General features: G+C 43.1%; 1 protein-coding gene across 1 annotated transcript in view; it reads right to left on the reverse strand.

Annotated features, from left to right (window-relative positions):
* The window catches only part of LOC126249672 (uncharacterized), a 264428-nt gene that overhangs the window by 94836 nt on the left and 153171 nt on the right, over positions 1–16421 (reverse strand). The window contains exon 3 of the mRNA XM_049951530.1: positions 2996–3292. Coding sequence (XP_049807487.1) covers positions 2996–3292 — 297 coding nt within the window. The remainder of the gene's footprint in view (positions 1–2995; positions 3293–16421) is intronic.

The following is a 16421-nucleotide window of genomic DNA, read 5'->3' on the forward strand; positions in this document are numbered from 1 at the left end:
ACAAGAAACGAAATGACCAGCAGTGATACAAGGTATCCTCTGCCATGTAGCGTATCCGACCAGTACAAAATGTTTCGAGGCTCGATTAATAAAAAGTAGACGAAAGGTAAGACGGTGTGTTAATACTGCATGTGATCTACATAATCTTCCCCACCTAAGCACAACGCACAGAATGTTCAGACAGCCATGTGAAGTTGTCAGAAAGGACATTCTTTGGCATGTTGTTCGATTCGCGCTTAGCATTGGCTTGAATATCGGTTATGTCAGAGAAGCGTTGGCTCTTAATGTGAATTTTTGAACTTTCGGGTTTTGTGGTAGGTTCCTATTTATCACACCAAGTCTCGTCACCCCTTATTGTTTTTTTCAGAAAAGAGTTATTCGCCTTTTTCTTTTCAGTCAAGTTGAGGTAGGCGTCCAATATCTTTCTTATTTGTTTTTCGGAAGTCAAATGTGTGCAGGACAAACTCTGCACACATTTTTTCCTTCTTCAAATCTTTCTAGAGAATGTCTTGACGACTTGATTCAGAGATGTTGCTCCAATGCGATTTGTGACAGTGTTGACACTCTATGGCCGCAATTCCACTACTTAACACTGCCTTCTCAAAACTGACTGCTCGAATCCACATTGGTTGTTTACAGTTGGTATTTCAAGCTGCCACCCTAGTGGTTTCGGAAGTTTTGGGGGGCACTGTGGATGGCTGCTTGCGCGGTACGTCCAGGATGGGCAAAAGAAACCTGGCGCAGTAAACACGTGACACAAAAAAACGGAGCACCGCGGAGGAATTATTCGAATGGGACAGTGGCGAACGTAGGGTTTGGCAAACACGAAGACAAGCAGTAGAAAGTTTCGGCGTTTGCGGGCGGGCATTATATTGCTGAAATATAAGCCCAGAATGGCTTGCCAAGGAGGGCAACAAAATGGGGCGTAGAATATTGTCGACGTACCTCTGTGCTGTAAGGGTACCGCGGATGACAACCAAAGAGGTCACGCTACAAAATGAAATGGCACAGCAGACAATCACTCTTGGTTGTCGGGCTGCATGGGGGGTGAGAGTCAGGCTGGTATCCTGCCGCTATCTGGGGCGTCTGCAGACATGTCTTCGGTAGTCGTCGGCGCCTGAAATCTTATTGACTGGAATTGAATGGTCTACAATGATGAATGCCGCTTTGAATTGGGCCCGAAGGCCACCGAGACGCGTCTGGAGACGTCCAGGACTGTGGTGGGATACCAGCCTTACTGCCTGTCACCCGCCACATGACCTGACAACCAGGAGTCATTTCACGACAGTAATCCTTCGGCTGCCGTCTGCAGCACCCTTACAGCACAGTGGCAGGTAGACAATCTTCTACACCCCTTTTCCTTGCCCTTCATTGCAAGCCATAATTGGTTTACATTTCAACAAGATAATGCCATTCCGCGCGTAGCAAGAGTTTCTTCTGATTATTTTTGTTCTTTCCAAACTCTACCTAGGCCAGCAAGCTCGCGAGGTCTCTTCTTAACTGGGAACATATGGAGCATTACGGGCAGAGCCCTCCAACCAGCTCGGGATTTTAACGATGTAACGCGCCAGTCTGACATAATTTGGCTCCATATCCATCGGGATACATGCAACAACTCTATAAACCAATGGCAAGGCGAATAATTTCTTTCATAAGTGTCAAAGCTGGACCAACGCGTTATCGATCAGCTCAATCTGTGAAGCTCTTTCTCTTGAATCAACCATCCATTTTATCTAAAATTTTGATGATTTGTTTTTCTGCAAATGTATACGACAACTACCGATTTCCGTCCCATTCGGATAATTCCGTCGTGGTGCGGCTTTTCTTTTCTTGGAGTGCGCTTCGAGCTCCTTAAGATGGCTACCCGAACTTACATTTTCTGCTAGCTTGCGGGTTACGTACATACATGGATACTTTGCAAATCACATTTAAGTGCCTCGCAGGGTGTTCATCGAACCACCTTCGCAATTCTCTATTATTCCAATCTCGTATACCGCGCGGATGGAATGAACACCTATATCTTTCGTACGAGCTCTGATTTCCCTTATTTTATCGTGGTGATCGTTCTTCCCTATGTAAGTCTGTGTCAACAAAATATTTTCGCATTGGGAGGAGAAAGTTGGTGATTGGAATTTCGTGGGAAGATTGCGTCTCAACGAAAAACGCCTTTCTTTTAATGATGTACAGCCCAAACCTGTATCATTTCTGTGACACTCGCTCCCATATTTCGCGATAATACAAAATGTGCTGCCCTCCTTTGAACTTTTTCGATGTACTCCGTCAGTCCTATCTGGTAAGGATCCTACACCGCTCAGCAGTATTCTAAAAGAGGACGGGCAGGCGTAGTAGATCTGTTAGATTTTCCAAGTGTCCTGTCAATGAAACGCAGTCTTTGGTTAGCCTTCCCCACAACATTTCCTGTGTGTTCCTTCCAATTTAATTTGTTCATAATTGTAATGTTGAATTTATGGCTTTTAGATTAGACTGATTTATCGTATTACCGAAGTTCAGCGAATTCCTTTCAGCACTCAGTGGATGACCTCACACTTTTCGTTATTTAGGGTCAATTGCCACTTTTCGAACCATTCAGATATCTTTTCTAAATTGTTTTTCGTTTTGTTTTGATATTCTGACGGCTTTATTAGTCGATAAACGACAGTGTCATCTGCAACCAAACGAAGACGGCTGCTCAGATTGTCACTCAAATCGTTGATATAGATAAGGAACAGCAAAGGCCCTGTAACACCATCTTGGGGAACTCGAGAAATCACTTCTGTTTTACTCGATGACTTTGCGTCAGTTAGTACGAACTGTGACCTCTCTGACAGGAAATCACAAATCCAGTCACATAACTGAGACGCTATTCCATAAGCACGCAATTCCACTACGAGCTGGCTGTGTAGTAGAGTGTACGTAAGTTGGGTTGCCTATCTCAAGGCCCACAAAGTATTTATTGCGCCAGGTTTACAGAGTAGTGAGCTGGTGTGCGTCATACCTTGACGTTGCAGGCGAGGATGACGGCGGTGGGCAGCAGCAGGGCGAGCACGGCGTAGGCGGCCGAGTACCAGAGGGCGGCGCCGCCGTCGGGCGCGCAGCCGGCCTGCGCGGCGCTGTAGCGGTAGGCGGGCGCCGCCAGGAAGAGCGGCGGCAGCGCCAGCGCCAGCGACGCCGCCCACGCCGCCGCCAGCCCGGCCGCGACGCGCCGCACGCTCACCAGCGCCCCGTAGTGCAGCGGCGCCGCGATCGCGCAATACCGGTCGCAGTGCAGCCCGCACACCGTCCACAGCGCCACCTGCCGGCAGCCGCGGGTACTAGCCCAGCCCGTCTGCCGAGGCGCCACACGGGTAGTGCAGAGCGAGTGCTTCTAACAAGGGAACCTCCCCATCGCACCACCCGCAGATTTAGTTATAAGTTGGCACAGTGGATAGGCCTTGAAAAACTGAACACAGATCAATGGAGAAAACAGGAAGAAGTTGTGTGGAACTAGGAAAAAAATAAGCATAATATACAAACTGAGTAGACCATGCGCAACATAGGCAGCATCAAGGATAATGTGAGCTCGGGAGCGCCGTGGTCCCGTGGTTAGCGTGAGCAACTGCGGAACAAGAAGTCCCCGGTTCAGGTCTTCCCTAGTGTTAAAATTTTAATTTTTTATTTTCAGACAATTATCGAAGTTCAGGCACTCAAATAAAATCAACTTCACTCTCCAAAATTACAGGACATGTTCAGATTTGCTTGGACATATGCAGGATTTGACGGTCTACACACGGAAAAATTTGAAAACGTTGAAAACATATTTTTTGACAGAGCACAAGGAAAACTGAGCGACTGTGGAACTGTTGCATTCATTTATTGCAGTTTATGTGACAAACTCTTGTGTTTTCATCACTTTTTTGGGAGTGATTATGACATCCACAAGAAAACCTAAATCGGGCAAGATAGAAGAATCTTTTTACCCATTCGCCAAGTGTACAAGTTGGGTGGGTCGACAACATATTCCTGTCAAGTGACGCACATGCCGTCACCAGCGTCGTATAGAATATATCAGACGTGTTTTCCTGTGGAGGAATCGGTTGACCTATGACCTTGCGGTCAAATGTTTTCGGTTCCCATTGGAGAGGCACGTCCTTTCGTCTACTAATCGCACGGTTTTGCGGTGAGGTCGCAAAACACAGACTCTAAACTTATTACAGTGAACAGAGACGTCAATGAACGAACGGACAGATCATAACATTACGAAAATAAAGAAAGTAAACTTTTCACTCGAGGGAAGACTTGAACCGAGGACCTCTTATTCCGCAGCTACGCACGCTAACCACGGGACCACGGCGTTCCTGCGGTTCCACTTTCCTTGATGTTGCTTGTTTTGCGCATGGACTACTGAGTTTGTATATTTTGCTTACTTTTTTCATAGTTCCACACAACTTCTTCCTGTTTTCTCGATTGATCTGTGTTCAATTTTTCAAGGCCTATCCACTGTGCCAACTTATAACTAAATCTGAGGGGGATGCGATGGGAAGGTTCCCTTGTAAACGTACCGGGCAGGAAATTACTCATTACTCACCTCCAGGATAAGTCACGTTAATACTGCTATGGCACAGAACACTAGGGAGTAAGGAATTAGAAAGAAAGGCAAAATCAAGACATGCCAAAGACAGAGGCACCAGTAGCAAGCGAGCCAGTAGGTCACAAGTGGGTCAGGTCATCAACTCTGAAGAAACTGTCTGCAGAGTGAGAATAAGGATTCAAGACAAAGACGGCTGAGACAGAAAACCAAAGGAAGCAAGAGAAGCATGGTCGTAAACTCACAAGAAATGGGGCAAAAAACTCTATCTCTTACACTAGAGCACATACTCAGGAACTGACAGAGCTGCTAACCCTCGAGTGTACTTCATACATGTGTGAACAACAGCTGTCTTTATTTTCCAATGGTAAACATCTACGAACTAAATGACAGTTTAATCTTAATTTAACCAAACAATGATAAAATAAAATTACATTAAATGAGGTGAATTCCTATTTAATCAAACAGTAATAAAATAAACTTTCATAGTATCACTCTGTTGCTGCATGGAACTGTTACCACACGCTAGTTACACACTCAGAGCATTAAACAATGCAATTGCATCAGATCATAGCCAACGCAAATTTGATTGCTAATTATTTAGTAGACAACCGCCTCATTGGGGGATTGTGGTGCTAGCTCTGAATCCGGGACATTTTCTTGCACCGATCGTAATTTTTTTCTCACTTAGTTCGCCAGCCGGAGTGGCCGAGCGGTTCTAGGCGCCTCAGTCTGGAACCGCGCTGTTGCTACGGTCGCAGGTTCGAATCCTGCCTCGGGCATGTCCTTAGGTTAGTTAGGTTTAAGTAGTTCTAAGTTCTAGGGGACTGATGACCTCAGCTGTTAAGTTCCATAGTGCTCAGAGCCATTTGAATCGCTTAGTTCCCTGTTTATTTTATATTACTGCTGCTCACTTGGACATAGGACCTCACAACTTATCATGGTGTTAGCTGAAGTAAACTAAAAACATGTCGTGTGGCTAGGGCCTCCCGTCGGCTAGACCATTCGCCGGGTGCAAGTCTTTCGATTTGACGCCACTTTGGCGACTTGCGCTTCGATGGGGATGATGATTAGGACAACGCAACATCCAGTCCCCGAGCGGTGAAAATTTCCGAACCAGCCGGGAATCAAACCCGGGCCCTTAGGACTCACATTCTGTTGCGCTGACCACTCAGCTACCGGGGGCGGACAGCTGAAGCAATAATGAAGAAATAAGCATGGCTTCAGTATTATAAAACAACAATCGAACAGTACAGGGCAATGTTGTTTGTGGTTGAAACACTTTATATATATGCATGGCCGCCTCAGGGTTAAAAGCCTGTTAAGTGAATATAGCAAAATAAGGACGACACATGCAGTCGTTATAAACTAAGCCTTGTCTCATAGCCTCACATTAGGTCCGTTTAAATACTCCAGCATTCTAATTCTTATCATGAGTTGATCATTTGGATGGAGGGCATTCACAATAATAGGACTTGATTCCGTGTTTACCATGCTGTAATAATCTATGCCCTAGATGCTCCAGCACAGTCTATGAACTAGCTAAAGGAATACTTGACATGATGGTCCTTACATGATGAACTTCCTGATGCTCGCCGCCTGTCGTCTACTGATGGAGAAACTGACTGACTCTGCTTACAACACCACACCACATCTTCGAATCTATGTTGCTATTCAGCACCAAGGCACCTCTGGTTGCTGAGACCTACAAGGTCAGTAGGGATTAGATCAATCAACTGCACGACTGCTGACACCAGGTGCATCACTGAGGGGTCATCACAGAATTAAGAGTGGTACCAAGGACACTCCAGTAGGCAGCACAAAGACCATTTCATACCGGCAATGGCCGCATCTGCTCACCAGCAACTCGCTGTGCCACCATGTTCACGAACATCTTGCTTGGGAATGCAATGTTGAGCTGATTCTACAGATATCAGATAGGGCCCAACACACTACTGAATGAAGCATTAGCCGAGAATGGTGCGGAAGGACGATGACTTGTAAACATTGAATGTAAATAATTGACTTCTAGTAATGTTTTACTAGTGTCGAAGATGCTTCACAGGTTCTCAGCAGCTATCCTGACTTCAAGCAGAGATGTGTCTGCTCAGCCCCTCTGTAATAACTTTTAACGCCGCCTCTACCTCTGAAATGGTCTCAATGTAGCGAGATAGTGATTCAAAACGTTTCTCCGGATATGCGATATCTGTTCGGATTCTGTTTACTGGACTTTTTTTCTTGTTTTGGTCCATATTAACTCCTCCAAAAGCAATGAGAATGCGGTAGAGGAGATCTACTGTCCTTGGTATCAGAACGATTTCCGCTTAGATCTTTCCCACTCAGTGGTTTCCAGACCCCCTTACCTCAAATTTATACAATTACTTTTCTCCATTATCCCTGGAAATTTGTAACATCATTATAGAATCTCCCGGTATACCTCGTGAAAGTGCAGTGCAGATAAAGGTACAGGTAGAAAGAGAGATTCAAGCTCACTTAAAGGCGCGTTGTTCCTTCCCGACAGGAATGGGAAAGTGGGTGAGTCACAGTGGTACAGAAAGTACCTCTCTCAAGACAACATGGGTGGCTCAGGGGAGTACAAACGTCGATTCAGCCGGAGGTGTTACATGGCTGTGGAGTGACCATTCTTCGTGGACACTTTTGACAGTGTGCGTTGATGCACCAACACATCAGCATCCTTATTCAGTTTGTAGTAAAAGGCACGTCCAAACACGACACCTCCTTTCGAACACCCTGTCTCGACTCAGTGTCAATCCATCATAGTCCACTGATTCCATTCAACTGATTTCACACAATTTCACTGTCATGACCTACGTCATAGTTGGAGGGTCACATGACCTCCTGGTGCCAGTTCTACAATATGTACAGCGCTAGAAGCGAGTCTATTCTTTTAAAGGGGTGACTAATTTCTCAAATGAGTGGGGTTCAAGCTGGGAGTTGTGCAGGTGTCGTGCTTACGTTGCAACTCACTGCCTAACAGTTACGTGAATGGTGCCATCAGCTACGCGGTCCGTTTCTGTTATGTCCACTGTGGTCCTGGAGGATGATCACGATAGGATCGTTGATTCAGTCTAAGGAGATGATGTGTGTCCGACTTGTCGAATCTGTTGCTGCAATTAGCACTGTCAATCGCATCACCTACACTTTCACTTTCATTGACACGTAACGCAATATGTGTTGGAATGCTCGACGGCTGTTGACTTCCCTGGCGTCTGCAGAGGATTAGCTGATAGGAAATGGCATTTTGCATGCTGTTCATAATCTCTTATAACTCTGGATCCAGTTGATTCGATATTCTTGTAACGTCTCTGATTTCTTTTGTTTGAAAAGACGGACTCTAGAATATAGTGTACTCTGGGGAGGCACACCTGTATTCAGATTCCTCTTTGGGGGTCTGTTCTGAAGGTGTACTGAGGATAAGTCTTGACAGATCAGCAGGTAACAATGTTTTAATTTAGTGAACATGTTCTAACTTCAACCTATCTTTAATGCTTCGTTGTTGTTGTTGTTGTTGTGGTCCTCAGTCCTGAGACTGGTTTGATGCAGCTCTCCATGCTACTCTATCCTATGCAATCTTCATCTCCCAGTAACTGCTGCAGCCTACATCCTTCTGAATCAGCTTAGTGTATTCATCTCTTGGCCTCCCTCTACGATTTTTACCCTCCACGCTGCCCTCCAATACTGAATTGGTGATCCCTTGATGCCCCAGAACATGTCCTACCAACCGATCCCTTCTTCTAGTCAAGTTGTGCCACAAACTTCTCTTCTCCCCAATCCTATTCAACACCTCCTCATTAGTTACGTGATCTACCCACCTTATCTTCAGCATTCTTCTGTAGCACCACATTTCGAAAGCTTCTATTCGATTCTTGTCCAAACTATTTATCGTCCATGTTTCACTTCCATACATGGCTACACTCCATACAAATACTTTCAGAAACGATTTCCTGACACTTAAATAAAACTCGATGTTAACAAATTTCTCTTCTTCAGAAACGCTTTCCTTGCCATTGCCAGTCTATATTTTATATCCTCTCTACTTCGACCATCATCAGTTATTTTGCTCCCCAAATAACAAAACTCCTTTACCATTTTAAGTGGGTCATTTCCTAATCTAATTCCCTCAGCATCACCCGACTTGCCCGCATCTCGTGGTCGTGCGGTAGCGTTCTCGCTTCCCACGCCCGGGTTCCCGGGTTCGATTCCCGGCGGGGTCAGGGATTTTCTCTGCCTCGTGATGGCTGGGTGTTGTGTGCTGTCCTTAGGTTAGTTAGGTTTAGGTAGTTCTAAGTTCAAGGGGACTTATGACCACAGCAGTTGAGTCCCATAGTGCTCAGAGCCATTTGAACCATTTCACCCGACTTAATTCGACTACACTCCATTATCCTCGTTTTGCTTTTGTTGATGTTCACCTTATATCCTCCTTTCAAGACACTATCCATTCCGTTCAACTGCTGTTCCAAGTCCTTTGCTGTCTCTGACAGAATTACAATGTCATCGGCAAACCTCAAAGTTTTTATTTTTTTTTCCGTGGATTTTAATACCTACTCCGAATTTTTCTTTTGTTTCCTTCACTGCTTGCTCAATATACAGATTGAATAACGTCGGGGAAAGGCTACAACCCTGTTTGGATAGACCTACATTGTCAGGTACGCACACCCACTTGCTCCTTAGGTGGACTTAATTGCCAATTTTCTTACAGGTTATATCTTGATAATGTCCAGCTTGAGTCAATATGAGGTAGCAAGATACTTGGCAATAATACACAAGGTAGTTGTTTCAACTGGAGGCAACTAAATATCTCGCAAATGATTCTTCTTACAAAAAGAAATTTCTAGGCGATATGTTTATATTAGTAAATGGGAAATCTGTCTATGCTACAACTGGTCACCTCCTCACCATCCCTCCTGCGTGGGTGGGCTCATCTTTGTATTTTCAAACGGGAATTCCCCATTTTTATTGCATAATCGTAATCTAAGCCAAAAAATACGTACGATTACTCAAACTGTCGTTTTCCAGTCATGACAGCTGGCGCTGTAATCGACAATTGTCAAGTGTTCCTGTTTAAGCCTTTAAGAACCGACACATTTATTCTACATTTTATTCACGTTGTAAATTTAAGCCTTTTTTGTTCTAACTGGTGATATTTATGGTCGAAATCTACTTTAGTGTTGCATATTTCACTGCACAGTACAAAATGGTTAGACGTTTCAGTGTTGGTTAGAAATTACGTTTAATGTGATACAGGAATAACGACTTGGATGTGATAGTTGGCTTCAAATGGCTCTGAGCACTATGGAACTTAACTTCCGAGGTCATCAGTCCCCCAGAACTTAGAACTACTTAAACCTCACTAACCTAAGGACGCCAAACACATCCATGCCAGAGCCAGGATTCGAACCTGCGACCGTAACGGTCGCTCGGTTGCAGACTGTAGCGCCTAGAACCGCTCGGCCACCCCGACCGGCGATGTGATAGTTTTCTATTCCCACTGGAATGCTTGTTATCAGTGAATCCCCCAGGGGTGCTTCATTTTGGTGACTATCCATTGCAGATGCTCCTGTAACTGTCACATCATGGATATTGTACCGTACTACAATCGTTGTAATTTGTATTCAGCTGGTAGCCGCATAGCGATCGGGATGGGAATTACAGTTGTTGTATAGAACCGTACATTTGAAGCAGTTACCACCCTGATGACGGGGTTAGTGGGCGGACACCGAAATCGATCAGTCCAATGGTTTGCGACTCATTACAATCAACCCTATAGGGAACCGGAAACTACAGTACTATACAATCAGATTATTCTCAAGAAATGTCACTGTCAAGCCATATTAGTTTTACTGTATAACCACATTACCAACACTCAAGTAACATTTGAACATTAATATCAACCGTTAGAACATAAAGGTTTACTTTACATCGTAAATGAAATGTAGGAAAGATGAGTCTGTTCTTAATTGTAGAAACAGACACATTTTATATTTGTCGATTACAGCGCCATCTACCACGAAAGGAAAACAATGGTTTGAGTAAACTGCACGTATTTTTGGCGTAGAATCCAAATATGCAATAAAAATTGGAGGTTTCCATTTGAAAATACAAAATTGGTCCCACCCAAACAGGAGGGGTGGTTAGGAGGCGGGCAGTTGTAGCACAACATATGTCCCTTTTACTAATATTCACTTTTCAAGCAGAACATTTCTGACATATGATGCGTCGTTTCAGATATATTTAGTTGCCTTACATTAAAACGAACATGTCTAAAAGGACAGCACTGACGCTAATGAAGTGATTTCAAATGCTTCAGTAAGCCTCATGAGCACTGAGACTGTATAGTAAGTGTTCGTTGATGAGAGAGCTTAATGAATAGTTGAATGGGGAACAAATCTAGGTGGACTGGACATTTATTTGGGGATATTTTCAGAATGAGTGGAAATTTCATGTTACGAGAGCGCAGTAGTCGCGTGTAACATCTGTGGAATTGTCGACTTACGGCACTGACAGTATTATGTCTGAACTAGCGTATCTTTGACTTCGTTGTAGCCGCGCGGGATTAGCCGAGCGGTCGGGTCTAGTTTAGAAGGGGATACAACCCGTCGGCTTTGAACAATGACGTCATTCCTTAGTCATAGATAGTAATGTCTTCACTTCGAGGCATAGATAATAAATGAGTTCTGTGTTCTAATAAGCGCTATCATTAAAATAACTGAATGTGAATCTAAAAGCGATCGCTTGATAATCGCTAAATCATTAAACGTGTGATTTTATTAAGTTAATTGTTTCTTATTCAGACGGTACCTAATATTTTTCGTAATGATATTGAGGTAATGTGGATTATTAGTTTTTTATTATAGAACAATTTGTAGTGTCTTATTTTCGTTTATAGGAATGGGTTTGTCTATCCCAATGAATCTGGACGATTTAAGGAAAGTCATGGGCCAAGACATGTTGACCACAATTTGCTTCCTGCAAATGTGTGGTCTCATTGCGGAATACGTTCAATGTCGTGAGTGTGGCGAACATATGTGCCTCACGAGTGTATCAAGTCGCCGTACTCACGACTTATTCGTATGGCGCTGCAGCAAAGATCGGTTGTGGCGGCCCATTAGACGAGGAACGTGGTTCGAGAAATCTAAGCTCGCCTTGAGAGATATAATGAAAATCACATGTTGTTGGTGTTTAAGATATCCTGTGTGGCTGTGTGTGCATGAATGTCGTGTGAGTAAGCGTACTGTGGTAGACTGGTACTCGTTTTGTAGGGAGGTTTGCGGGGAATATAGGAAATAGGGGCCGTTGGGGGGGCCGGGCGTTATCGTCGAAATTGACGAATCGCATTTTGGGAAAAGGAAATACAATAGGGGCGAACCTCCGATGGGATTATGGGTGTGGGGGGCAGTAGTTTCAGGTCAGCATTGTCATGATGTAGTGTTTAGAGTAGTACCAAATAGAAGTAAGGAAGTTTTGGTTAGGTTAATTGAAGATCACGTTGCAGAGGGCTCTATTGTTATTTCAGACGGGTTTTCTTCTTATAAGGATTTAGGGGATAGGGGTTACCATCATCTTGTAGTAAACCACAACATTGAATTTAGATCTCAATCGACAGGCGCCTGCACTAACAGCATAGAGGGGTACTGGTCAGCGGTAAAATCTCTCATAGGGAAAGAGAAACGCCAAATTTCGACTCTTCAAAGCCATCTAGATGAGTATTCTTGGAGACAAAGCATTCCGCGGACATATTGCCCTTTTAAATGTTTCATTAAACACGTGGGCAAAATGTACCGTCCCAAACATCTCAGTTAATTTCAGGGGGGGGGGAGGGAAGGGGGGTTGGTGAATGTGTGTGTGTGTGTGTGTGTGTGTGTGTGTGTGTGTGTGTAAGAGGGAGAGAGAGAGGTTTCGTAATGATGTGTTTGTTGTGAGTGTGGGTATGTGATTTTCATTACTATCTCTCTAGGCGAGCTTCCGTTATTCGTCGATATTTCCGTGTGGTAAGTTCTCCTTTCCATTTGCTTCTTTACCTATATTTCAGTATTTTGCCATATTTCACTTTTTTATTCCATCAGTATGTGTATTTTCGTATTGCGAAGTACGTAACAGAAATTTGGCAGCTGGCGATCTTTTTTCGTTTTCCAGCTCTAGTATCAGTACGACATTTTCGACTGTGTACTTCCGAAACCCCCATCACAACTAAAATTTATATCCCGTGTTTCATTTAGGGTTTAATGAAGCGGAGGATACATAGTTCAAGTGAACTACAGAACAGTAATGCTACTTATAACTAAGAAATCGGCGTACGCTAAACTTGTATCCCGTACTGCACTTAAGCAATATAGTTCAAACAGTTTCGATTCGAGATACAATTGACATACATCTCACGAGATGTATTCTTTGATAGTAACACATTTCATTCATTTCCTTTCATTTTATTTTGCGGAGAAATACTACGATATAAATACCCGATATCGTTAACGCGAAAATACTACTGGCCCTTACATATGTGAAATAAAGTTTATCTCTCTCGCATTCCTTTGTTTCTGAACATTCTTCTCAGCTCTTTCATCTTTGTAATACATCCTCTCTGGTGAGTTGTGACGTCATTGTTCGAAGCCGACGGGTTGTATCCCCTGCTAAACTAGACCCGAGCGGTCTGGGGCGCTGCAGTCATGGACTGTGCGGCTGGTCCTGGCGGCGGTTCGAGACCTCCCTCGGGCATGGGTGTGTGTCTTTGTCCTTAGGATAGTTTAGGTTAAGTAGTGTGTAAGATTAGGGACTGATGACCTTAGCAGTTACGTCCCATAAGATTTCACAAACATTTGAACTTTTTTTTTTAACTTCGTTGTAAAGCGGAGCGTAGTCGAGTGCGGGACATGGAGTACGCTGGCAGAACTTTACCATGGTGCATTTTGGAGGAGAATTTGCTGAAGAAAATTGTTGGAATTATTAATCTAATGGAAGGACTTACATACGCAGCATTTATGGAACAGAGACAATCGATTTCCGTTACGGATACGTTTTAAGGTAATAATTTTTGCTGGCGCGTACTAATAATGTTAGCGTCTCTTGCAACAGAACACTCCACCTTCCCGCATAAATTTAGATCATTTCAGTTTAATTCGTTTCAATTTGCATAAACGTAAACGCATTAACCAGTAAGAATTTTGTAAATAAAGCAAAGTTTTTGACTTTCTGTGAGTACCATGTTCTTCTAAAATGAATTTAAAATACAACACTCTTATTATAATGAACGGGTTAGTATCTTTATTTCAACTAAGAAGTTTTTTTAGTATGAGAAAGTCACGCCAGTTTTTATCCCAGTAGTTTTGCTTTACCTTAGCGTATTTTCATCTGCCGCGAATTTTTCATGCTGTGCTATTGCTGCTGTAATTTTTCAAGTGAGATCCTTTTCATATTTTGGTGGTTCTTTCGTTTCTCATGTTGCATTACCACTGCGCAAGTTCTAAGCATTTTCTGTGAAATCAGATTTTTAATGGGCAGTGAACAGTGAGTGTTTCATAGCGTTGCCACGTAGTTTCGGTGTTTCAATTTTTTTGGTATTGCACGGTTTGATTTTGGTAGTGGTTTTTAAGTAACAGTTCTGGTTTGATTCCCTGTACGGTGAACGCCAGTTATTTTTGTCTTTATGTAAATATGTGCACTGAGACACGCTGTTCGCAATACTAATTTCTGTTCAACCTTCCTATAACAGAGGACAGTTCATTCACTTTTGAGTAAAGAGTAGGTAAACACTTTAATGCTCATTAAAGAACGATCGAGTCAGAGCAAATACTTTTCAGTGTGTGCCAAGGCTTAGTGTAACCGTCTACGAAGTGGATCTTGGCAGTGGCCAAAAACCAGTAGCATAAACCATTTACTGTTTAGTTACTATAGGAAGCTGTTTAACAAAAGCAAGATATGACTGTTGTTGTGGTCTTCAGTCCTGAGACTGGTTTGATGCAGCTCTCCATGCTACTCTATCCAGTGCAAGCTTCTTCATCTCCCAATACGTACTGCAGCCTACATCCTTCTGAATCTGTTTAGTGTATTCATCTCTTGGTCTCCCTCTACGATTTTTACCCTCCACGCTGCCCTCCAATACTAAAATTCTAATCCCTTGATGCCTCAGAATATGTCCTACCAACCGATCCCTTCTTCTTGTCAAGTTGTGTCACAAACTCCTCCCCAATTCTGTTCAATAACTCCTCATTAGTTATGTGATCTACCCAGCTAATCTTCAGCATTCTTCTGTAACACCACATTTCGAAAGCTTCTATTCCCTTCATGTCTAAACTGTTTATCGTCCATGTTTCACTTCCATACATGGCTACACTCCATACAAATACTTTCATAAACGACTTCCTGACACATAAATCTATACTCGATGTTAGCAAATTTTTCTTCTTTAGAAACGCTTTCCTTGCTATTGCCAGTCTACATTTTATATCCTCTCTACTTCGACCATCATCAGTTACTTTGTTCCCCAAATAGCAAAACTGCTTTACTACTTTAAGTGTCTCATTTCCTAATCTAATTCCCTCAGCATCGCCCGACTTAATTCGACTACATTCCATTATCCTCGTTTTACTTTTGTTGATGTTCATCTTATATCCTCCTTTCAAGACACTGTCCCTTCCGTTCAACTGCTCTTCCAAGTCCTTTGCTGTCTCTGACAGAATTACACTGTCATCGGCGAACCTCAAAGTTTTTATTTCTTCTCCATGGATTTTAATACCTACTCCGAATTTTTCTTTTGTTTCCTTTACTGCTTGCTCAATATACAGATTGAATAACATCGGGGAGAGTCTATAACCCTGTCTCACTCCCTTCCCAACCACTGCTTGCCTTTCCTGTCCCTCGACTCTTATAACTACCATCTCGTTTCTGTACAAACTGTAAATAGCCTTTCACTCCCTGTATTTTACCCCTGCCACCTTCAGAATTTGAAAGAGATTATTCCAGTCAACATTGCCAAAAGCTTTCTCCAAGTCTACAAATGTAGAAACGTAGGTTTGCCTTTTCTTAATCTATCTTCTAAGATAATTGGTAGGGTCAGTATTGCCTCACGTGTTCCCATATTTCTACGGAATCCAAACTGATCTTCCCCGAGGTCGGCTTCTACCAGTTTTTCCATTCGTCTGTAAAGAACTCGCTTTAGTATTTTGCAGCCGTGACTTATTAAACTGATAGTTCGATAATTTTCTCATCTGTCATCGCCTGCTTTCTTTGGGATTGGAATTATTATATTCTTCTTGAAGTCTGAGGGTATTTCGCCTGTCTCATAAAATTTGCTCACCAGATGGTAGAGTTTTGTCAGGACTGCCTCTCCCAAGGCTGTCAGTAGTTCTGATGGAATGTTGTCTACTCCCGAGGCCTTGTTTCGACTTAGGTCTTTCAGTGCTCTATCAAATTCTTCACGCAGTATCGTATCTCCCATTTCATCTTCATCTACATCCTCTTCCATTTCCATAATATTGTCCTCAAGAACATCGACCTTGTATAATCCCTCTATATACTCCTTCCACCTTTCTGCTTTCCCTTCTTTGCTTAGAACTGGCTTTCCATCTGAGCCCTTGATATTCATACAAGTGGTTCTCTTTTCTCCAAAGGTCTCTTTAATTTTCCTGTAGGCAGTATCTATCTTACCCCTAGTGAGGTAAACCTCTACATTTTTACATTTGTCCTCTAGCCATGCCTGCTTAGCCATTTTGCAGTTCCTGTCAATTTAATTTTTGAGACGTTTGTATTCCTTTTTGCCTGCTTCATTTACTGCATTTTTATATTTTTTCCTTTCATCAATTAAATTCAGTGTTTTCTCTGTCACCCAAGGATTTCTACTAGC

Source organism: Schistocerca nitens, chromosome 1 (genome assembly GCF_023898315.1).
Source record: "Schistocerca nitens isolate TAMUIC-IGC-003100 chromosome 1, iqSchNite1.1, whole genome shotgun sequence".
Taxonomy (NCBI): domain Eukaryota; kingdom Metazoa; phylum Arthropoda; class Insecta; order Orthoptera; family Acrididae; genus Schistocerca; species Schistocerca nitens.